The 24,557-nt window shown below is 35.8% G+C and overlaps 2 protein-coding genes across 2 annotated transcripts; one reads left to right on the top strand and one right to left on the bottom strand.

Annotated features, from left to right (window-relative positions):
- The first annotated feature begins 1,345 nt into the window (after positions 1-1,345).
- LOC104607118 (autophagy-related protein 8i) lies at positions 1,346-7,176 on the top strand. Its single transcript, XM_010272645.3, has 5 exons — positions 1,346-1,577; positions 1,662-1,717; positions 2,556-2,608; positions 6,672-6,790; positions 6,912-7,176. The coding sequence occupies exons 1-5, from the start codon at positions 1,538-1,540 to the stop codon at positions 6,998-7,000; spliced, it is 357 nt and encodes a 118-aa protein (XP_010270947.1). The 5' UTR covers positions 1,346-1,537; the 3' UTR covers positions 7,001-7,176.
- Positions 7,177-11,802: 4,626 nt separating this feature from the next.
- Positions 11,803-24,275, bottom strand: LOC104607117 (uncharacterized). Its single transcript, XM_010272644.3, has 8 exons — positions 23,998-24,275; positions 23,722-23,893; positions 22,729-23,031; positions 14,787-14,995; positions 14,640-14,688; positions 14,463-14,552; positions 14,224-14,286; positions 11,803-14,002 (listed from the first exon to the last, which is right to left on the bottom strand). Exons 2-8 carry the CDS (start codon positions 23,887-23,889, stop codon positions 12,239-12,241), a joined length of 2,646 nt encoding a protein of 881 aa, XP_010270946.1. The 5' UTR covers positions 23,890-23,893; positions 23,998-24,275; the 3' UTR covers positions 11,803-12,238.
- Positions 24,276-24,557: the final 282 nt, after the last annotated feature.

Raw genomic sequence — 24,557 nt, 5'->3', positions numbered from 1 at the left:
AAAAAACAAAAGATCCTTTAAGAAACTCGCTCACTTACCCATATAAAATAACATGTATAAATGTATTTACTCAAGTAACATTTTTCCAAATAATACTTATCCAAATAAATACATTTACTCATGTAAGTAACTTATTGCCGAACGAATGGATCTTAAAGATGGTTTTCAAATTTCATGTTGGTAGTAAACCATAATCTGAAACTAGAATTTTGCAAAAGAAAGTCCTATTTCTTGAAAGTGAATGCATCCTTTTTTTTTTTTAGTTTTCGATTCAAGTGAATCAAGTGAGGTGGCCGAAGGCAAGGGTTGGACAACTTAGATTCAGCACTCTTGCCTCTCCACAAACTTTTCCCACATCCTTACCCACTATCACTCACGTCTATTGAAAACATCTCCTTATAAATAACAAGGGATGTGGGAAGAGTTAATGTGTAGGAAATTTGAACAAGGGGCTAGTTTTGATAAGAACTAACAATATAAGAGCCATAGGGGCCATCCATGCCTGGAAAATTGTGGGCCGGACCCTTCAAACTTGGTTAATTTTGAAAATTATCCCACTACAAACTCAAAAATCCAACTAATTATACTATGTTTGGTTTGTTGGCATTTATTGAAAAAACGCCACCACATTTGCATAGGTGTTGGTGTTTACTACATATGAAATTACTATTTGGTTTCACCGTTTATAAAACTAAAATGATTTGATTATGTGCATGGGGCATTTGGGGAAACATTAAATTCATGTTTCCCCCAATGCCTGGGCATTTCTTGAAATGAAATGCTGATATGGTGCACTTTATCTAAGATGGAAAGCAACTTTATAGTGTGTTACTTGAAATGCCCATAAAACATCTAATCAAATAGAAAAAACAAAAAACATGTAGTATTGTGTTTGGTTTAATTTACAATTTTTCATTCAACCTTTGTATTTTATTTGCTTACAAAATTGAGAAAGATAATAATTACAACTGTTTATGACAATTAAACTATACATCAGCGTAAAAGTAAAAAAAAAACGATTAACCGTTTGTAAAATCTTTGAAAAAGAAAAGGTGAAGTGCTGAAGTGGTGCCCACGTAATCAAACACAAGTAGCGTTTTTCATATATATATAAAAAAAAAAAAAAAGCCTCTCAGAAAACAACCACGGAACCAAATTGATCCTATACGCTTTGGGCTTTTCTCGAGTTAGGCCAGAGAAGACGACTGGAGTTCACAACCCATAATTTCATCAGGACCGTTTAGTCGGTGGACAAAATTGATCCTATGCGCTATAGTGTAATCTGCAAGCTCGACCTGATATCATGGTCCAAATCGTGAGTCGTTCACGTAATCTAAATGACTATCTTTTTCATCGAAATCTGTCTAATTGGTAATGTAGGCCCACCAGAAAAGAGAAGAAGCGGTGTAACGTTGGCCGTTTGTGTTAATAGCAAGAACAAGTAAACATCCCGTTCTCGTACAAGTTTTCAGTTTTAAGCAAGCAAACAGAAATTCTTTGATCATTTTCGCATTTGTTTCGTTCTGTAAGAACATTCATGGGGAAGATCAGATCTTTTAAAGATGAATTTACATTCGGTTCGTTTCTATCCTTTGTTTTCATTCACCCTTAGTCCTTTCTTTTCCTTTACAATTTCGTTTTATCTGTTCGATTTGCTGCAGATGAGAGATTTCAGGAATCACGGGATATCCTCGCCAAATATCCTGATCGAGTGCCTGTAAGTTTACCATTTTCTGTTCCTCTTTTTTTACTTCAGATGTAATTATCCCTTTCATGAGTTTACGGGTGTGAATTGAACTTTATTTGGTATAGTTGAGAACATTTTGGGGAGAGCCAAATCGAAACTCAGCTTGGGTGGGAATTAGAGAATTTCTTCCCTTCCTTTTCTTTTTGATTTTATCTTTTGATACCCAATTATCGTGGATTTCTAAAGAGAATTCACTTTCAAGATGAAAGTTCTGATTTCTCTATTTGTCCGCCATGGCTCGTGGAAGCCCTGAAAGTTGTTGGAACTTGGACGAGAAATTTCTAGGGCGATTTTTTTTTTTACTTTCACCCTAAAAGTGAGGAAAAGGGAGCTTCGGTTTTAATTTTATGTCGACCATATCACTGTTTACTAGCATCCAGGGTTCTCCATCACGGTTGGAAGGTACTATAAATAAACCATCCAGTTCTTTATTGGCTGAACCTAAAGAAGAAATTTCACAAGACATATGGGCAGTCACTGAAGGATGATAACTATACTATGTTTTGTTGTCTGATTTATTATTTATATGCCTATCTAAGTTATGTTCATTTCTAAAATTGGACAACTGCAGGCTTTAGATTCGGTATTTAAAATTCCCTCAATGATGTAATGAACGTTATGACTTAGGAACTCATAGCTGGTTCTCCTCATTGGACACAGTAGACATCTTTGCTACTGTATTAGCATAATTTCGTGCATTTGCCAACAAAAAAGAAACGCATCTATAATTGAACTATGATGACCAAAAGACAATTTATTTAAGGAGTGTGAAAGTGTGCTTATTACAGGAAAATTGGTACTTTTATAGGTGGTTGTTGAAAGATATTCAAAGACTGATCTTCCAGAGATGGAAAAGAAAAAGTAAGTTCAAGCCTCGACTTTGGGTCTCCAGAAAATTGGTACTTTTTTTTGCTGTATCTTTAAAGCACAATAATAAATTGATGTTTACAATGAAATTGGTTATTTGTTGATGCATCTGAGATTGGATTTTGAAGCTCAGATCAATCTGTGGTGAATCACTGTGACATTCCTTGCATTCCCTGTATATGCTTGCATATATGTAGATATCCTGAAAGTGAGTTGTTTTCTCTTGAAAATTTTGCCATGTTTTCTGAGTTGATTTTTTTGTACAATCTTCTGATTCAACTTATATTGTCTTCCTCAAAGAAAGAGAGGGGGTATATCTTTGAATTTTTTTCTAAATCTCTGGAGTCTTAAAATTTAGTTTCTAACATAGTCTTGTTTTCTTGGTGATATTGTATTTGCATATTAGAAATTATATAAGTATCAACTTTGCTCCATCAAAGGAGCCAGAGAGCTTACAAATTTTCTAATAGATTACATCAAGGAATGCTCCTTTCTAACCACAAACTTCTATTGTAGGACATGTTCTGGTTGGTAAATATTAAAAATATGGTACTGAGTGTAAAAATTCGACAGAATCCCACCAAATTCTTTTGTTACAATATTCTTTCAAAGCTTTCTCTTTCTTTTACTTGATTTTATTAAGTGGAGAACAGGGAGTCTTAGATTATATTTGAAGCTGTTGGAATTTGAATGGTACTATAAACAATTGTATCATAGTGGAAATGGTTGTGCTGTTGTGGTGGTTAACTGGTTAGAAAAGGACAAAGTCACAAAGATATGGTTGATGATCCCAAAAGGTAGGATTTAAAACTGTGAACATATACCCATTTTTAACTAGAACAGGTTAAAATGTAAAGGATCAATAAAATGCAAATAAACTAGTTAAAAAAACCTTGTTACTCCATATATCTAGATCACTGTATTTTAAGAAGCATATTCATCTAAAGGCTTGATGGAATATATGGCCATTTTTTATTAGAAATAAACATGTCAAATCGAAGCTTTCATGAATTATCTCTATATTGTAATGATATTTGGTTTCTGTAACGTATATCAGTATACTCCAGACCTCTAGAAAGGAATAGGTAAGGTAACCAACTGGGATGTTTATCTTGGCTTGGAAAAGACAGAGTTGTCAAGGAAACCTTAGTCTATATATTGATCTAATGAATGTTAGTTAATGGTCAAGATGTTGGTGAAGACACAAATCCACCAACAAGGTTTACAGAAGCTGGGGTTGCAAGAGCAAGTGAACATCACCTTTGATTATTGAAAATTCATTTAGCCATGAGTGAAAAAAAAAAATCAACTATGCTTTCTGCCAAATGGTTCACCACCGGATGATGTTAATAGGTAAGAAAAAAATGCAAATTTAGTATCATTATATTAGTCAAATTACAAGCAGTTTTAAGTTTCTGTAAACATCAAGGAAATTTTAATTTATATATTGATATAATGAATGTTAGTTAATGGTCTAGATGTTGGTGAAGAGTCTGAAGACACATAAAACCATCAACAAGGTTAATACATAAGCTGGGGTTGCAGAGCAATTGATCATCACCTTTTGACTATTGAAAAATGTTCTTCATTTAGGTATTAGTAAAAAAAATCAACTATAATATGGTTCACCAAAGGATCATATATATATATATATATATATATATATATATATATATAGGAAACGGTAACTTTCATTAGATAAAACCATAAGAAACAACTGTCACCTTCCAAAGTAAAAGGTGACCCCTGAATAACAAAAATCTTACAACACTGCACAAAACAAAAACTCCCGATTCACCCCCTGTTTTGCTAGGTAGTCAGCTAAAGAATTTGCTGACCTCCTAGACCAATACACTTTTGCATCCAGCTCCCTTGTGAGGCTCAATAATTCCCTTACCTGTTGTCTAAGGGACCACGTTCCCAAACTGTTTGATTGCAGTCATCCTACTACTAATTTTGAATCCCCCTCCACTTCCAACTGTTGGAAACCCAATTTCTTGGCCCATCTGAGCCCCTGGAGGAGAGCCAAAACTTCAGCTCTAAGCGAGTCCCCCACACCTATTGGGCCAGAATACAGAGATAGGATTTTTCCTTCTGCATCTCTAAACACACCCCCTATTCCAGAAGGTCCGGGGTTCCCAATAGAGCTGCCATCAAAGTTCAGTTTGACATGACACTGCAAAGGAGGGGACCAAACTGCTTGTATGGTAGGTGATGAAGTAGACGATCTTGCTAAAATATTCCAGCCTCTAATCAAATCATCTGTAGAGATTTGATTATAAACAAATACTTCATTAGTATCATTATGTTAGTCAAATTAGAAGCAGTTTTCAGTTTCTGTAAACATCAAGGACATACTTCAGGTGACCCTAAACTTACTAAACTTCAATGGAGAAGTCAAATTCATAAATTGAATGGTTAAGATGGATAACATCAACAAGTATGAAACAACTGCCTCCACATGTTATCACTTTGTGTGGCAATGCACATGGTTCTCAATTAGGAAATACGCTTTGATCTAGCCAATGTTTTGGACCTGCATGGAGAGTAGAGTCAGTAAAATGAATGACCAAGGTGGAATGTGCTTAAATTTTTGGTGCACATGAACATTGAGAAAGGTAAAACTCTGGAATCATCAGGTAGAGTGCTTAATGACTCCCAAGCATGTCAGGAGTTGCATTAGACTGTTTAAAAGCAAGAAATGAACTTTTCCCAGCAACAGATGGCATCCATGACGATGTAGATTTTGTGGTGTGGGATGAGGTAAATCTTGATTTGCTTATCAAAATAAACCAATAAACAGATTTCTTGAAGTATATTGCCTAAAGAGATGAGAACTCCAGAAAGGTAATTGGGTTCTTGGTGTTTCAGTCTCCCTTCACATAGATTTGGTATTACTTTTTTTTTTTACTCCGAGGGGCTACACACAGGGGGTACCCATCCCCAAGACCCATAACCCCCCCAACCCTGATGCAGGTGGGGTTCAATCCCAAGTCTCTGCTACAACCAGCAGGAGACCTTACCAACCAGGAAGTTGCACCTTGTGCAATCTGGTATTACTTGCATTTGAGGAAATATTTGTGGGGACTAGTATGGATGTATCTTACTGGAAACCTGTTTGCAGAATCCGCAAAACAAAAAGCTCATGATTCTTGTGCTTACTCCATTCATATTCTTGAAGATGTTTGAAGAGATGAAATTTTTGGAATGGAATATGTGCTTGTTCAGTTATCATCAAGAAGAGATGTCCTGGTGTGACTTTGGTACATATGGACTTTTGGAACAAAATATTTTCCGTGTACATTGATTTGCAAGCAATGAATGCTTGGCATTTTCTTTGACATTAGCTTTCAAGAATTTTGACCATCCTCCAGTAGATGGAGTTCATAGTGGATCGGTTGGTGAAACAGAGAGGCAGGTCTTCTTGAAGGATTAAAAATTAACTTATCTATAGATCTGCCTACTTCTTCCACATGCTTGATTGGTGAAAGAAAGAAAAATGAACTTCTCGATAAGCAATCCAAAACGCTGGTAGAATTCATTGAACATTACTTGTAAGAACCTTCAAATTATAAAGAGAAATATTTGCTTTACTTGGTCATTTATAGTACAAATTGAGGCAAAATTGGTAAGTGATTTTTGCTCTGGTACAAGTTGATGTGTATCCCTTTTTGTGTTGACACTTCAATAGACGGATGGAAAATCCTACCTGCTCCCCTCCCCCAGGTATGTTATTCCATTGTATTTTCTAAAGTGAAGATATGACAGTCTCTATGATGGATAGATTTTCAGTCGCACTGGCTTCAGTTGATTTTGTTTCTCTGTTTCCAGTTAAATTTTTATTTTTGTAGAAAGAAACCAAATATTTGATTTTGTTTCTCTTAAGTGAACATAGGGCAGTCTTTATGGCTGATAGATCTTCAGTTGCACTGGCTTCATTAGATTTTATTTCATTATTTCCAATTATTTTTATTTTTATTTTGTTTTTTTTTTTGTAGAAAGTGACCAATTAATTTGAACATATTTTTATTTATGTTCCTTTTTATTCCTACTACAGATACCTGGTTCCCCGAGACATGTCCATTGGACAGTTTATCCACATATTGAGCATCAGGCTGCATCTGCCTCCTGGAAAAGCTCTCTTTGTATTTGTGAAAAATACCTTACCTCAGACAGGTATAGTTAACATACTATTAGCACACAAGCATCTCATGTTTTGAAAAGCTACTCTTGCTGCACATCTTTGTTTAATCATGGAGGAATCTGCTAACGTGTCCTTTTTGCTCATTATCGACAGCCAATCTCATGGACTCTGTCTATGAATCTTTTAAGGATGAGGATGGGTTTCTATACATGTGCTACAGCAGCGAGAAAACTTTTGGTTAGTTCAGCGATATGTTCCGTGAATGTAAAATCGGGACATAGATGTTGCTGTAAAGTCATTCCTGTAAATGAATCAAGATCTGTATAAACTAGCATTTATGATATGAAATTTTAGATGTGATAATGCTTAAAACTTGACAAGATAACAAGTCAGCAAGTATATTCCAATGTTGCTCAAATGATTTCATTCTATTTTTGTCATGACTTCAAATCCCCGTCACCCACGACATTTTGATCTAAAATGGATTAATTTTCACTTCAGCTCAGTTTGGAACAATGTTTTCAAAACCAGACCGGACCGGCCGGAAAAATTGGGAACCGATCACCTAACTGGTTCCACTTTACCCCAGAATCGGCTTTTGGTAAAAAACCGTTGATTTGGTCAACAAACTGTTGACCCGGGTAATTGAATTGTCCAATGGTTTTGGGCCGTTTTTCTTTAAATTTTTTGTTAAAATAGGCCATTTGTTCGGTTTTAATGGTTGAACCATTCAACCTGTGAACTGGACCCCTGAATGGTTCGTTGTCTAGTTTGGTTTTAAAAACCTTGGTCTGGAAGAAGTACAAATACAAATATATAGATATAGAGTGCAAAGTCTTGTATTTTGTATGTATTCGTATTGTACATATTTGTATTTATATTCTTTCCACATAGAGCAATAGGACAAAGAAAAACAACAGAAAATATTTCATTGCAGGTAGCACTCAAAGATGCTGTAAATATTCTTTGGAGAGGACAATGGCCAATATCAGAATGTAGACTATACGGTTATGTTTGGTACCATTGCCACTTTTACTTTTAACATTTTAAGTTGGTTAATATAAATTTTATGAGAATATATTTTTTTCTACCATAAAATGATTTGAGTTATCAATACAAATTACAACATTTGGTACCATTGATGTTTTTACTATAAGTGGTAACACCAAATCCAATGCCCATATTTTTTTAGTGGAATTGGTTATCTGGTGTGATGTGATTAGACAATTTGTTAAAAAATTGTATTTAACTTAAAACATTGCAAAGTAGAAGTGGTAATGGTATCAAACACAACCTACATTTGTTGTTATCATTCTTTTAATGACACCTTGAATCTTCAATTAGGGACAACTATAAATTCTCAGCATCCACCAATGTTTTTATGTTGGAGGTCCAAACATAAACAAGGAATCCTTAGGTTATAGTAGGTTAGCAGCATTGATGCATTTTGTGCCTTGAATTCTTTAATTCAACTTGCCTAATGACCTACCTGGAATTAAGTTGAAAAAACAAAAACCTGAAGACAAAATTTTATAGTAATTTATGGTGGAAGTATAGGGCTTGTGTCGTAGGTGTAGGGATAAAACCTTCACAATAGTATGAATCCTATCCATTTTCAACTTATGGGTCCAAATCAGATGTGTACGTTGTATTGTTTGGAGGTTTTCCTTTCCTTGTATATTTTGGCTTGGAAAAGAAGTGAACATGATAGATTAGGTGTATTGGGGTTTAGGGTTTCTGTGAGAGAGTGTTTATAGAACTTTGTAATTTCCATTGTTGTTTTCTATAGTGAATTTCAATTCCTCCTTCACCCATGAACTTGAGCGACAAACCAAATCATTTCCATTCAAATTATATTTCTATCCTTATAATTAGAGGACTAAATTTAAAAGTTGGGATATTTTAGTCAAAGAAAAGTTTTACAATATTACTCACACTTTTAATAGTACTAGTATTTGTATACACATGACAAATTTTGTGATGATGATAATATATAATATATTTCCATTTTTTTGCAATTTTTTATATATTTCTACATCTATAAAATTATTTTTATTTATCACATTTATTATGGTTCATTTATATAAGGATATGTCCAAATAAAATTCTTGCAAAGGTAATGAGAATTAATAAAATTCTTATTATTCTTATTTATCACTAATACAATTCTTATTATTCTCATTTATTATGGTTCATTAATAAAATTAATATTTTTTATTAGTTACCTTTGTCAAAATTTCATTTGAATTCTCATTTGCAGGAATTAACTTCTATATGATAAATCCAACTTTATCCCCTTCAACTAGGGGTGAGCATTCGGTTTATTCGGTTAAAAACAGAACTGAATAAACCAAATTTTTAAAAACCGAATTAAAAAATTGAAAACCGAAACCGAATTACAAAAAACTGAAAAAACTGAACCGAAATTTTTGGTTTGGTTTTCGGTTATTTCGGTTAAAAACTGAATTTAATTAATATATTAAATAGTATATATTATAAATTATAAATTATATATTATATATTGTATAATGAATTTTAATTAATTTGGTTTTTTTGGTTAACCAAATTTCTAAATCTGAAAACCAAAACCGAAATTACTAAAAACTGAATCAACCAAACCGAATTACCCAAAAACTGAAAAAGCTGAAACCAAAATTTTCGGTTCAATAATTCAGTTTTAACCGAATAATGCTCATCCCTAAGGTACCTTCAACTGTTGAAAACCTTACAATTAACTACTATAAAAACTATCACTTAATCAGATATCTTGTCATCCAATGATGTGGGCTTTAAGATAATGGAAATGAAAAATTAACCCACCATATAATGGGAATAAAGAAGAGAAAATCATATGCTACCATAATGATCAAGAATTGGACCAATGAAGACAAGGTAAAAATATTTAGAAAAACAATAGATAGTTTAAAGAATAAATTGATCGTCCATTTGCAAGTTGAAAATCTCTTCATGATGGTTAATGTGGCCCAACATTGGCTATTAAGAACATAAGATGTATTTTAAGGTTTTTTTTTTTTAATTTAAATAAATGAAAGAGAAAATTGCTAAAACCTCTTGTAAAATTGTTGATCATTGCTGAATGCCCCTCCTAAAGTTTGGTAAATGCAATCACCTCCCATAAACTTTTTGACACAATTGCAAATAGACCCTCTATTAGAATCTTCTAACAAAAAGCACAAAAATATCCAAAATACCCATGTAGTTACTTTTGACCAAAATGTTTATTTTCTAAATTTTTTCTTCATATCAATTACTACCCTAATCCCTTCTAATCTTTTCTTCGGAATTGATTTATTTTCCAAATTTGCCCTTCATATCAATTATTCAAAGGTAAAATTGCAACTTTAAACTCTTTTTTTGTTGTTCATAACATTTATATTGTTTTTTATGTATAAACCAGCCTTAATAATAATTACATAGGTATTTTAGACATTGGCATGCCTCTTATTAGAGGATTTTATAAAGGGGGCCTACTTGCAACTGTGTCAAGAAATTTAGGGGAGGTGATTGCAATTATCAAACTTTAGGGGAGGTTTGGACAATGGTCAAAACTTCAAGGGAGGTTTCAGCAATTACCATGGTTTCAACCATTACCATTTAACAAGCATTAAATGGGATTGCTAAATAACATTTTTGCCATTGATTTGTTTAATCATTAACAAAAAGAATGCAGTTTTGTGTCTTTTTAGTAATAAGCATTAAATGAGAAAAGAAAATTACATATTTACCATTGCTCCTTCTCTAATTCAAATCTTAGAGATGAGGTATTTTAGTGTATATATATTGGAGGCTCAAACATTGTTTGATGTATATTTAATGAAGTTATTATATGATTTGTATGTATTCTAAACTCCCGTTATTATTGATTGTAATATATCTCTTCATATAAACTATCAAAGTTTGCATTTTTATGTGTTTTTATCTAATTAATAGTTATTTCAACTTTAGATTTATTGTTATAGATGTATTTGTAAGAATTTGCCCAATGTATTTATATGCATCCAAAGCATGTTGTGATACAAATCTATACACAAGCTTATCGACACGATTAGAACAAAATGTGTTGATGTGCAAAATGTGATTGGATTGGAATAAGTTAAAGTATATGAAATAGAAGATAGAACAAAGATATTGATTGCATAATGCATATCGCACTTTGGGCTTTATATTAGAATTGAGCTCAAGTCGAAGAATAGGCTTGATGATCAAACCAGGCTTAGGCTAACGGGTAAAGCCCAGCCCTAACCCAATCCATGCATAGATCTAGATAGGGGTGTAAATTGGGTAGGCCCAACTCAAGCCCGGACCAACCTAGACCGCAATTTTACACAAGCTAGAACTGGTTTTTTTTTTTATTCTCAGAGTAGGCATGGGTCCAAAAGTTTTTCTTTTTTTTTTTTTTTTTTTAATTTTCTGGCCAGGGTCCAGGCCTAACCTTTAGATTGCTCAAACCAGGCCCAACATTATCCTTTTGATTAAAATTGGTAAGGCCCAGCCCATGCATAGCATAGGTCTAGATGGAGATGCAACTTGGGATGCCCAACCCAAGCTCAAACCAACATAGCCCACAAATTTTCATTGGCAGGGTTTGGGTTTTTGGTGCTCAAGCTAGGACTAGGCCTAACCTTTAGATAATTCGAACCAGAGCCAAGCCCAACCAGACTATATACATATATGCATGCTTTTTTTGGTAAACCATGCGTATACGCATTCATGCATACATATAAATATACGTTTATATCAAAGAATTTCGGTACAGGCTGGGCCAAGTTGAATAATTTGGGATTGACCTTTGAAATATGACAGAATTCTTAGGATAGGACCTGGATTAAACAAAAACCCAGCCCAGCCGCCCGACTTGCACCCGTGGGTCTAGATACGGTACCCCGATACCGGATGCTTTGAACCTTGTGTAAATACCCAAATTGAAAATGCACATGTCAAATCGCATGTAGTAATACATTAGCAAGGCCACGCAGCACACAGCAAGGATAAATGGATAAATGATCACACAATGACACAAGCATTTACCTGAAAAAATGAGAAAGGCAAACGATTTTCTATTGTATATAACAGTAGTTTCCGACTTTCCGCCCAAAACAATGTATAACCATTAACCAATAACCAAGAACAGAATTTGTCAGGCACTTCTACACGTACGCCTGACTCCAAGTGCAGATATCCATTAAAACAAAATCCAAAACCAGACAAATCGAATTCATGCAAATACAGCCCAAAAGTTGAAAACCTCAAATTTACATTTTTTTCTCCAGTGATACGACTATACGTCTATACCCATCAAATTATACTAGTAAACCCGGTGGCCGGTTGCATGGGAACTAATCCCAAAATATAAACATGTTCATGGGGCCAAAAAGAAATTAGCTCCACTATATATCAATTCTATGGATTGCAGCTACCCAAAAAACTAGCACCATCCAACAGATCCGCGGACAAAATTGTCACTTTGTTGGGTCTCTCTGAGTCATTGCTACCAGTCTCTGACCTCCACCCTTCCGCCATACACCACGAACTGGCATCCCTTCCAAAGGGTTCTTCCCATCTTCTGTTGTTTCTTCCTCCTGGTCAGGTCCGGGATCAGGATTTCTAAGGCCCAAAATTGATGCTACTGAGCCATCACCTAGACGGACCCTATGGAATTTTGAAGTTTTCTTCCGTTGCTTATTGCCTCCTCCACCCCCCAAGTTTTGGTTGGTACCAGGAGCTGATTGATAACCATTCTGGCCTCTTGAATCAGAAGGCTGCCAATTGGCAGAACTCAACCCTACCTGATTATCAACTGATACCTTTGATTTTCCTTTTGAAGCTCGATACCCATCCTTTGTCAATACCTCCACCTGTTCTTCTGAAGGCTTAGAATTTAGCTGAAGCTTCCTAACAGTGCTAATGATACTATCTGCCAAGGTTTCTTTCGGGCTAATATCAGCATCATCCTTGCATTTCCCTTTACCTTTACCGGCTCCATTACAATCTTTAGAACGAGTTCTGCTTTTGCCTCGAGCATTCTCCCCTATAGAACTCAACAAATTGGCATTGTAAGTGTCAAGCAACTCTTTCTGCTTCTGGGCATCAGGGCAGAGTCTTGCTAGCTCAGGAACAAGATGTGACAGGCCAAACTGCTCAGTGTAAGACAGATATTCACCTGTGCCAATTACACCTTGACGATACTCTGCAGATATCTCTTTAAAAGCAGCATACTTGTTCTCGTCAAACTCTAAAGCAGAACGGATCCTTTCAACCAAAGTCTTGTTTGCAGTATGAACATCTTCCACATTAGGTAAGGACTGGGAATTTGAAGTAAGCTTGGGCTTCTGTGTTGCAGAAACAGGAGGAAAATCAGACATAGAAGAGTCCAGAGATGCTGTCCCCACAAGATTAGGGGATGAAGAAGAATGGCTGACCCTACTTGCACTACTTGAGTTCCATGAAGAACTAGCAGAACTAGTTGAAGCAAGTCCGTGAACCGTTGCCGGCCTGGACTGAGCAAAGCTTGCGTAACTAGGTACCGTTGTCCCATTAGCCATCGCCTGCTTATTCTGGGTAGAACTGGTAGAACCAGAAGATGATGCAACTACATAATTTGTAGATCTAGATTGCACATAACTATTAGATGATGTTGCAGGACCACGACTAGTCGGTGGCCGAACTTGAGGTGAATTGAGAACAGTCACAGTTCCATTACTACGGCGACGGAGGCGTGCAGCCATTGTGGTGTTGGCTAATCCTTCTGATTCATGTCTAACTTTCTGCTGACTACTTCCTGGTGCCACAGAAAGTGGAGGAAAGGAGGATTCTTCCATAGCTGCATTCCTAGAGGTCTGTCCTAGTGTCTGGTGACTACTTCCTGGTGCTGTGGAAAGAGGAGGAAAGGAGGATTCTTCCAGAGCTGTGTTCCTAGAGCTTTGGCCAAGTGCCTGGAGGTATCTTGAAGATGGCTCAGATTCAATTGTAGTTATTGATTCAAATGGCTCAACAATGGCATCCATTTCAATCCTCTCTCTACGATCAGAAATATCTTGCCCACTGGAGGATGGATCATGGGCTGACATTTCTGCATTGGCCGTTTCAAAACTGGCTTGAATGGCCAGTGAGAGTTGATCTTCTGAGGAATCAAGACGAAATCCTCGTCCACGCCCTCGTCCCCTTCCCCTTCCACGGCGAAACTCTTGTTCATTGTTTCGCCGGTATCGAAAACTAATCGGTATCTGGTACACAAAAGGAACAAATATCATGAAATAATCACAACAATAAACATGTATAGAACCATGAGATGCACAACCAAACAGAACTTTCTTTTATGCAAGAAAAATGGTCATCATCTACCTCCTTGGTCCTTACCAAATAAAGGAAATCTTAGACAGAACGATATTGCACAAAGATAAGAACAGCATACCACAGGGAGGGATTAGAAAGATATTTCACATACCCTAAGTGCAGCATTCCGCTGAGAACGAGACATGTGTCCCCCATGTTCAATAGCATCATGCCTCTAAAATAACATGAAGGATATATAGTCAGAAATACTGGAACATGTAGAGGGGAGTAGCAAATGAAAGAGCTAGAAGTCAGATATAAAACAGCATTCAAGAAATCCATGATGTGAATCAGAAAAATGTCACAGTAAAGAACACATTTGCTAAGTACAGGTTCACATAATAAAGTCACCTTCAAATCGGATTCGGACGCAAAAACAATGAATTTTTTAGCAAGGCAGGCCTCATCCTCACATAGGAAATGCTCTCGGCGGAAATGGATCTGTAAAAGAGAAACTTAACATAGACAAAATCCTAAGAAAGCATGGAAATCAGAAAGTGTAATGTATTACAAGTTATGAGATCTCACCTCCAAGTCATCATAATCTTTGTAGTATTCATATTGTCCTGGATGCTGCCTGCATTGAACAGAATATAATGGTCCAATGCATGGTTTGGTTATTTTGAATTGCAAGACCACCAACATTATGTCATAATAATAGAAAACAGAGTCTACCTTTGGCATATATGACAGGTATAATGTTCAGTAGACATATGTGAGTAGAGCTCATTATCCCCATAAAATGGGGTTCTGCAGAATTCACACATAGGATGACCCATGAAGCCACCTCTTTCACTCTCACTACCATCCACCTCTGAATCACCTGTGTTTGTATGTTGATTTAACTGTGCTCTAGTATATAGCTTTTGTTCACAAATAAATATCTGGTTCAAAATCTCAACTAACGTCAGTAACATCATTATGCTCATTAAGCCAACAAAAAAATGTTGAAATATTAAAAGGGAGGAATTCGTCTTAGGGCATAGTGGGCCCTAAGCCCTTGAAAATAAAACAGAACTCCAACACTAAGCAGGTAATATGTAAAACCCAGAATCAGAAAAATAGCTGAAAAGAATAGGGCTGAACTGAAGCTTAGGAGTGGTTTGATAACAGCTGAAGTGGTCAAACTGAAAAGTTTATAGATTTGTCATGTTTTTTCCATGAACAATCAAGATTTTATTAGAACTTCAAAAGAATATTGTACATCATAAATGTGCGAGGCAACCCTTTTTTGTAGGCTAGTATCCTACCCACACATAGTTTTACTGCTTTGTCTCTTGATGAATAAGTTTTTAGAGGTTGTAGGCTCCTTAATGGCTTAAACTGAATTTGGGCAGACATAGCTGTCACATAAAACCTATGTGACAAGGTGCCAAGGGGCTGTCAATGAACTCCAAAAGTCTATAGGACCACCATTAATGCACCGTTAACTCTCTCTCTCTTTCTCTCTGATCACTAAAGAATTTAAGCTGCAGATGAATTTGAGGGTTGAAGCTAAACTAAAGTTCCAGTTTTGCTTCACAGATAACGGAAGCCATACAGAGCATCTGACACAACAGCAAAAGTTAAAATTCCAAAGAGGAAAACTCGAGATTTGCAAGAATTCAATGACTTTTCCAAGTTTCCTACGATTGAAAACAATTAAGATTCATAAATTGCTTAGCTCCATTTGCTTTGCTGAGAGTTGAAATCCTCCATTTCTATTGACCGTTGCTAGTTGTTACCTTAATTTAGACATGAGTTACAGAGAATATTGGTCATTTCTCATCTATGGTATTCTCTCGTGTGTGTGCATGAGCTTGTTGAGAACATGTTGAATGGTGAAATTCGGTTCACCAGTTGTCTTAAGATCCCAACAAGTCCTGAAACTGCTACCGCATCAAGAATAGTCTTTGGATCGTTCTTGTTTGCACCCTTGTAGAGCTCTAGAGTGCCCAAACCATACTTGTGCGGTCATTCCTCACTTGGCGCCGAACCAGAGGCATTGTTTCTTCTTCTACATATTCTTCCTATGTTCCTCTGTTCTTTTGCCTCCGTGGTGAAATCCTAAACTTTGAGAGGGATGGTATATTTTGAAGATTTAATGAAGAAAATGACATATTTTGAAATTTTAATGAACACTTAATGGTATTTTTGTCCAATTTTATCTGTTATACTTAACCTTGAAAAGGTTAATAAGGTACATATAAGCTGTTTTTAAAAGTTCAGGGTATATATAAGTAATTAACCCATTTGGTTATCCCAGATTTAGATGTTAGAACTGACATTCAATTAATAATTGGATCAGATGCGGAGTTAACTCCATTTGATCCTATTAAAATCATATCTGATTAACTATTATCATTTAATTATATATGTAGTATAACTATGTGTATATATATAGCTATTATATACAATAATAATAAGTTTACAGCTGTTAAATTTAATATTTATATTATATAATTTATTATACATATATAAGGTAAAAGTAAGCAGCTTTTTTTTTTACTTTTTCTTTGTCATTTTAAGCACAATAAGTTGGATGTGGATTAAATCTGAATCCAATCCAATAACATCCCTAAAGGCATCCATGGAGGGTGCCTCACTTGAGCCTCTAGCTATTCAACACATGGTACCAAGAAATTATTTTATATTCTTTTTAATATATAATAATAAAACAGACATTGTTAAACCTTTTTTTACAAGTATTGTTAAACTAAATTACTCTTTTTATAGGTTTATATACTAGTTTCTTTTTATTATTTTCTTATTTGTTAGGATTCGGTCAACACACATGTTGGTGTATGCTATCTTGAACCCTCGATTTCTTTTTCTTTTTTTTTTGGATCAATAGCATAATCAGTTCCATTAATTAAGAAGAAATTCAGTACAATATTCCTTGTCACCCCTTGTTTAGCAAGTGTATCAGCAAAGGCATTTGCGTCTCTTCTGACCCAATTCCAAATCACCTCTATCCCTTGTAGCAGTTTGATTGCTTTCCTCTTTTCATATATATAGCACCACCATCCAGCCTTGTCCTCTTTTTGGATTCAGCTTAAGCTTCTAATCACCTATTCACCTTCAATTAACAACTTGCTGATATTCAGCCCTTTACCCTTTTGAATCCCTTCTATAACAGCCTTAATTTCAGCCCATAATGAGTCCCCAATTCCAATTGGACCCGAGTATAATGCAATGGCATTCCCCTCCCCATCCCTGAAAACTCCTCCTATGGAAGACGGACCCAAATTTCCTTCACTACTATCATCAAAGTTGAGATTAATAAGACCTCTAGAGGGTGGGGACCAAACAGGCCTAACCACTTCCATATGGGAGACAGAAGCAGCAACCTCTCTCGACTTTCTCATCACCTCATTTTGAAAAAGAAGCCCAAAAGGAAAAAAAAAAAACACTAATTACAAACCAGCCAAGAACATAGGTTGTCTTTGAACCCCTTGTTTAGCTAGTCCATCAGCCATGCTGTTAGCTTATCTCCAAACCCATCTAATTTGAATCAACATGTCTTTAGATATCTGCTTGAAGCACCTGAGCTCATTCCTTAGCTTCCATATTTCTCCTTCCCCCTTCTTCAGCCAGTTTACAACAATCTTTCAGTCCCCTTCAATAAACCACCTCATTGCTAGGAATATCCTTAAAGAGATCCAATGACTTAACCCAGTGAACCAACCACCTTGATGGTAATAGCTTCGACGATAGTTTCTCTGCTTCTTTCTTTTCCAAGAAAAATTCTCTAGTTCCTCTTCCCAAATTGTCCAACACACTGCTGCCCTTATTTACTTCCATAGCAGTCTTCCCCTCTTCTTTGACCAACTTATGAAGGTAGGGGCAAATAAGTTTTGTACATGAGGGCTCCACCTGCACCCAAACAAAGAAAAGGCACCATTAACCTTGCAGATGGAGCACCGGTGGGGAAAAAGGCACCAACTAGGTCTTCTATCTTTGGAGTAGCTCACAAGTATTAATTCTTTCCAAATACATTTCCCAGCACAAACTACCCGCCCTAAGCAGCACAGGTTTACTCCAAATCTCCCCAAATGGAAAGGAAAACCCCTGGATTTCACTCGGTTGAATGAGGGCTGAAAAAAAGGAGCCACATGTGAAGGTACCTGAGGGTGACATGGTCCAAATTCTCCCATCCCTTTTACCAACTTCCAGACACACCCTTTCCGATGTTTGTAATAGGTTTATCACACTATTTATTTCGCTCCCTTCACTTGCTCACCAAAGCTCCGAGGACCCCCTATTTGCTAATGTTGCTCATTCATTCATCCTAATAAAATATCTTCTTAAACAGCAATTAAAATTATAAAATCAATATTTTTTGTGTGAGAACTAAGAATTTGACCCTGACCTAACATGGACTTTGGGCTTGCCTCAAGGGACATGGCACAAAGGCGGCTCGTAGAATCAAGAATGTAATATGTTTTACATCACATTAGCTACTTGAAGTAATGCAATTGAGGGAAAAAGAGATTGTGGGTTTACATGCTTGAAAATGTTTTATATGTTTGATTTTATTTTTAAATCTTCATTTGAACACTCTTTACATGTTTATGTATTTCAATTTTAGATAATAGTTTTTTTAAACATTAACTTTAAAATTTAAGTTTATATTTTTTTATTATTATGTTTTAATATTTTATTTACTTTTTTTATTTTTTTGGCTTTTTTGCATTCTCTGACATTTTTTATTTTTTAGCTTTTTTTTTTGAATTTTTGCGCCTTGCTTCAAAAAGGTGCGCACCTTGCCTTGTGCCTTGCATCTTGAGCGCAAATTGGCCCTTGTGCCTTGCACTTTTTTAAACACTGATAGTAGGAGAGGTAGAATATCACAAATGGACTTCCAAGGAGAAACTCTAGTAGCCCTAGTGGCCTAGCCACAGTTCCAAAACCCCAACCAACCATCAACTACAAGACCAAGAATGCAAACTATCAATCTTGCACACAACTTATCCCTATCCACATGCAATCTCCACAACCATTTCCCCAATAGTGTCATGTTCCTTTCTTGGATGTTCCCAAGCCCTAACCCTCGAATTTCTTACTTCTACAAACCACCTCCCAACTTACATTGAGATCCTTCTTTTCCTCCCCTTGCTCCCACAAAAAAAAAAAAAATCCCTCATCGACTTCTCCATGCTTCTACTTTTTTTTTGATGAACTCTCCATGCTTCTACTTACCCCAATTGGTATTCTAAACATTGTTAAGTAGTAAACAGATAAGTTGGCCGAAGTAGATTTGGTTAACATGATTCTTCCTTCTAGGGACAAATAATTAATTCTCAATTTCTTCTTCTTCTCCCAGTTTCTAAGTTTCTTTTCTTTCTTCTCATGAATATGTTCATTTTCTATGTTTTAATATGAAGTTTATACTTTTTTTATGAAGATTATAGATAATTACTATTAAAAGATGATTGCTGGTTGCTATGGAACCTAGGAAATTACCCCAGGATTCATGGTCTAAAAAAAACATCCATTGCCTAGTAAGCACCTAGCTGCCCACCTAGGTGGCTAGGTGACAAGGCACCCCCCTCATCAACAGCCTCACCTTTTAACATTTTATTATTTAATTATTTTATACACTAAAAGGCAAAGAAATAAGTTGCTAAGTTTAGCAACTTCATCCATTACCAAATATGCCCTTTGGGGACATTTATAACAGCTGAAATGGCTAAACTGAATAACAACTTTTATTTAATTATTGAATATTGTATTATGTAATTATTTTCTCCATCAAATGACAACTTTTACTTGGGGTTGAGGGGTACCAGGCCCAGGTATACATCAGGAAGGCTAAGTCATCAAATTTATAGTTATACATTTATTTTCATTTAATTGTTCCTTTCCATTTATGGCTTGGGTCAGCACTTTGCTGTTTTTATTGTATTACTTCATCTAGCCCCTGTTTGTGAGACCTAACAACAGGGTTCTCTCTCCTTTTTATAATTAATACTATCCTTATTTGATCATGTGGTTATTGATAAAGAGCATGTAAATTTTTATGGTAACTCCTTTTTTAATGAATAACATATTCTTTTTTGGGAAAATCCATGATACCATAAAGACATGGTACTGGAAGAACTTTGACTAATCAAAGCACGAGCCATGAATTTCGAGGAATACCACCTGATTAGTCAACTCTTTTATGAGACCAGTTGATTGGCTATAAGTTTTTCTGGTATCATAGTCAAACCCTACCTTTTTTCACAAGTAACAGGAATTTCATTAATATGTAAACTTAATGTACAAATTTATATTCTGTTTTTAAAGAGGCCTAAACCTCTCCACACACATTTTCATTTATATCACAAGATAGCCTAAAAACATTGATACCTCATAGTCCATTGCTTGGCTAAAGTATCAGCCAAATGATTAGCTGATCTTTGCACCCACAATACTTCTATTGTCATACACCTTGTCAGCCATTTAATGCCTTTCACTTCATTTCTAAATGTCCATAGAGCTTCAACATAGTTATAACTTAGAACCATCTTATTGACACCTTTGAATCCCCTCCCACTACAGCCATCACTTCTGCCCTCAATGAGTCCCCAGCCCCAATCAGCCCTGAATACATAGCAACTACATTACCCTTCTCATCTCTGAAATCCGCTCCCACTCTCAATTGCCCCGGGTTTCCCAAGCTGCTGTCATCAAGGTTAAGCTTTAAGGTTTTAATTGTATAAGTCTCCACTACCTCATTCAATTCCTCATTATATTATTGATTGAATATGAGGAGAAAATTTCAATTGTTTTCTTGTACATCACAACTCACAGTGTTCTACTTGAGTTGAAATTAAATGATTCATTTCTGTTTTTTTATGAATTACGATATTGTATTAATAAAGGAAAAACTGAGGGAGAGCTTCCCTTAAAATAGAAAACTAATGCAAAAGGGAGCAAGCTCCAAAATTTAAAGTGCAAATACAAATTTTGGTTTCTTATTATAGCCATCTATGATGCCCATATATGGATACAGTTACAGACCGTATATGACAAATGGGGATAATATTCTCTATTTCCTAAAATACATACAAATACAGGTACAGATATCCCATGTAATATGATCATATCATGTGTTTGTATCTATTTTATGCAGATTACAGATACATGTCATGTTCAAGACTTATGCCTTGCCAAATTTAATTAAAATTTTAACATGTACAGATCTTTTTATGGTATAATTTGTTAATGCACACCATTTTACATATACAAGTATCATAGCTATCCATGCATTCAGCATTATTACAGGCTTTACAGCCTTGTTTGGTCTTTTAGGCACAAAAATGTATTTCACAGCAACCAACAACAGAGTTAATAAGGGTTGCACTCAGCTTCGATCTAAAAGAATAGATGACTATTCAATGCAAATATCTACTAAAAATATGTGCAGAAGGAGAACATGCTAGCATCTGGTGCTGGCATGCCTTAATCATAAAAAACAGAACCTTGTCTCTTAGAAGGCATTGTTAACAAGGTAATTCATGCTTTCATGCATTGGATGGTATAACATGCAATTTTATGGCATATAGTATGTAAGTTTACATCAAAAAGTCACTTAGTTTGCAATCAAAGTGGTGTTTTCTGTGTGGGTCGCAATCAAAGGCAGGATTTCTACCATTAACGTGCCGAGAAGAAAGGACATGATTCAACATCTCTTAATTCACTGTGTTTTCTCAGTGGCCATGAGGTCTCATGCACTAAAGTTGTTTGGATGAATTGAGTAACCCCTCCAGACTTGGCTTCCCTGATTTCTTCTTGGTGTCTGAAGGCTTTCAGTAAAAGGGGCATTTTTTTCTTTGGAATCTAACTACACAGGTGATCTGCCAGTGTCTCTGGAAAGAAAGTACTGGGTGACTGTTTGAAGATCTATCTTTATCTGCTGAAAATTGTGTGAAAAGTTTGAAAGAATTCTGTCAAGTGGGCTTCAGTTAGTAGCCTTTTTTCGTGGTGTGCAATTCCGGCAATTTAACAATCAATGGAGCAATATATTGTGGGATGATGATTTAGTTATGTTTCTGTTTATCTCGGAGTTTTTCTTTCTTGCTTTGTAGCTGTTGAGGAAACCTCTCCATCAACAGCATGCTCTTCATGATCATTAATGAAATCTTCACCATTTCTCAAACAATAATACTATATATATATATATAGTCATTCTTAGTTTGCAATACCTCAAAGTCTAGCATTCTTATCTTAAACCATGTAGCTTATTGTATTAATCTCCAACACAAGAAAAAGAAAAAAAAGAATTATTTTAAGATAAAATAAAAGAAATTTTATTAAAACAACCTGTAGTACTTAGTATTATTGACCTAATGTTACAATAGAAAAAAAGCAAAACATGAGGTATAGACGCAAGTAAAATGTCCTATCCTAGGGAAGAAATATAGTATGAAGTATGAACCAATTAGCCATTTATCTTGCAGCAAATAAGTTTTTCCACTTTTCTAGCATATGAAATGGAAAGAAGATCAATAAATAGATGACTGAAGATAGAAAAACAATAAACACTCATTGCTCTTGCATCCAAGATAATGTTTTCAAAATCAGAGTGAGAGAAAGAAAAGCACAAATAAGCCAATGGTCTTTTTCATTTTCGAAAGTAAACAGATCTTACCTTCCTTCCTTCTAAACACAGATTACACATGAATAATCTATGCTGGTGGTACAAATGACCCTTCAACTGCTCAATGCTCTTAAATTTCCCTCTTCGTTTAGAGCCATCATTCCCTTGATTCTCCATCTTATCACAGACACTACACGAAAGCCTACACATTGCTTTGATCATCTTATAGTGGTCTATATCATCAAAGTAAGCTTGTGTGTCCTCATGGTACCAGAACGACCCAACTTGACCCTCTGTTGAATTGGACGGGAAGACTAAAAAGTCATTTATCAGCCTTGTATAGTCTTCCAAAGCCTGAGAAAACCAACAAAGAGCCATACGTGCTAAGAAACCAACAAAAAACTATGTAATCTAAACAACAACAACAACGTTAACAACACTAATACGTATAAAAAACGTTAAGAATAAGAATGAACATTTGCAGTTAAAGAAATTTAACTATGTGCAGTGGCATGCAAAGTACCAAGTCTTACTCTCAACCCTGCCAAGGAGCAGTTAAAACCGTCCTCAAATAGACAATAGCACAAAGAGTGGTGAGGTTAAAGGATCAAAATAAAGCTAAGAACTCCCTGATTATTGTTTTTCTTTTTTTGATAAATAACTCCCTGATTATTGTTTTTTTTTTTTTGATAAATAACTCCCTGATTATTGTTTTAGAACAATCTTCAATTTTCCAATCACCGTTAAGCGACATTTGATGTAAAATCAATAATATCGAAATCGAAACTATCACACCATTAATCCAAACGTAGCGTCGAAAGAAACAACTGCATAAACAAAGAACACTCATTCCCACAAACAACATGAAATCAAACGACTTGATGATATACCGTGAAATCAACCATGGAATTTGATACATAGTCAAGGACCAAAAGTTCATATATAAGAGGAAACAACTACAGACACAATAAGCCCCTAAACTCCAATAAGACGAAAAAGAAGCATCCGCAGCCATGAAAACAAATAAAGATCAAACCCCCAAACCTTCGTGACGAAGACGACTTTGGACTCGGTTTTGCAGATGCAGCAACGGTTATCGTCGCAGATGAAACGTAGACGAGCGACGCAGGTTGAGCAGACCTCGCGGTGGCCGCATGGTCCGTACGCAACCCATTCGAGGTGTTCAGCGCAGACGGCACAGCTATCATCCATCTCTCTGGAACACGAAGAAATCAAATCAACACCAAAATCCCAAACCAGAGGCTGAAGATGAAGAAGATCTAGGGTTTCAGAGAACGAAAACAATATAAGTTAGATCACCTGGTGATTCTAGGGTTTGTCGAACTTGAGATGCAAGGCTTTATGGGAGAAATTGAATTCAAAGATGACTGCGGAAGTGATAAAAAGGATTCTGGTTTCTTTCTCTTTCTTTTTTTTTTCTCTTTTGAATTCGATCAGTCAAATAATTTTGATGGTGCCTGTCAAAAACCAAAAAATTGAGCGTTCTTCTTTGAGTTCTTTCCTTCCTCCTTTCTTCTTTTGGAGAGAAATGGAATTTAACAAATTCTGGAGGTTAGGAAGGACGCCCCACGGCCCCAGTCGCTACTCGCTAGGTTCTCTTTAGCTCAAACAACTATACGAGTCTTTCCTCATACCAACCAATGATATGATCCCACGTCAAAGGATCGTACAATATCAGATTATAATCTCGATGGAAACTTCACAGACCAGTGGACGTGAAGACAGAAGAACAATGCGTACACAATCCAATGGGCCAATTGGGCCAAATTGGCCCATTACTCAGTTTGGCCCTAGTGATAATTTTGTTTCCAGCAAGGTCCAACAATTGCAATTGTGCTTACGGGAAGGTCCAACAAAGC

Source organism: Nelumbo nucifera, chromosome 3 (genome assembly GCF_055504915.1).
Source record: "Nelumbo nucifera cultivar China Antique chromosome 3, China Antique-T2T, whole genome shotgun sequence".
NCBI lineage: Eukaryota > Viridiplantae > Streptophyta > Magnoliopsida > Proteales > Nelumbonaceae > Nelumbo > Nelumbo nucifera.
The sequence above is the reverse complement of the archived record's forward strand: the minus strand, read 5'-3'. Positions and strand labels throughout refer to the sequence as shown.

Coding starts and splice junctions, on each gene's coding strand:
- LOC104607117 (XM_010272644.3), bottom strand. CDS start 23,889: ATGGATGATAGCTGTGCCGTCTGCGCTGAACACCTCGAATGGGTTGCG. Junction 23,032..23,721: donor AAGTCGTCTTCGTCACGAAG/GTTTGGGGGTTT, acceptor TGGTTTTCTCAG/GCTTTGGAAGACTATACAAG. Junction 14,553..14,639: donor AAGATTATGATGACTTGGAG/GTGAGATCTCAT, acceptor TCTCTTTTACAG/ATCCATTTCCGCCGAGAGCA.
- LOC104607118 (XM_010272645.3), top strand. CDS start 1,538: ATGGGGAAGATCAGATCTTTTAAAGATGAATTTACATTCG. Junction 1,718..2,555: donor AATATCCTGATCGAGTGCCT/GTAAGTTTACCA, acceptor GTACTTTTATAG/GTGGTTGTTGAAAGATATTC. Junction 6,791..6,911: donor AAATACCTTACCTCAGACAG/GTATAGTTAACA, acceptor CATTATCGACAG/CCAATCTCATGGACTCTGTC.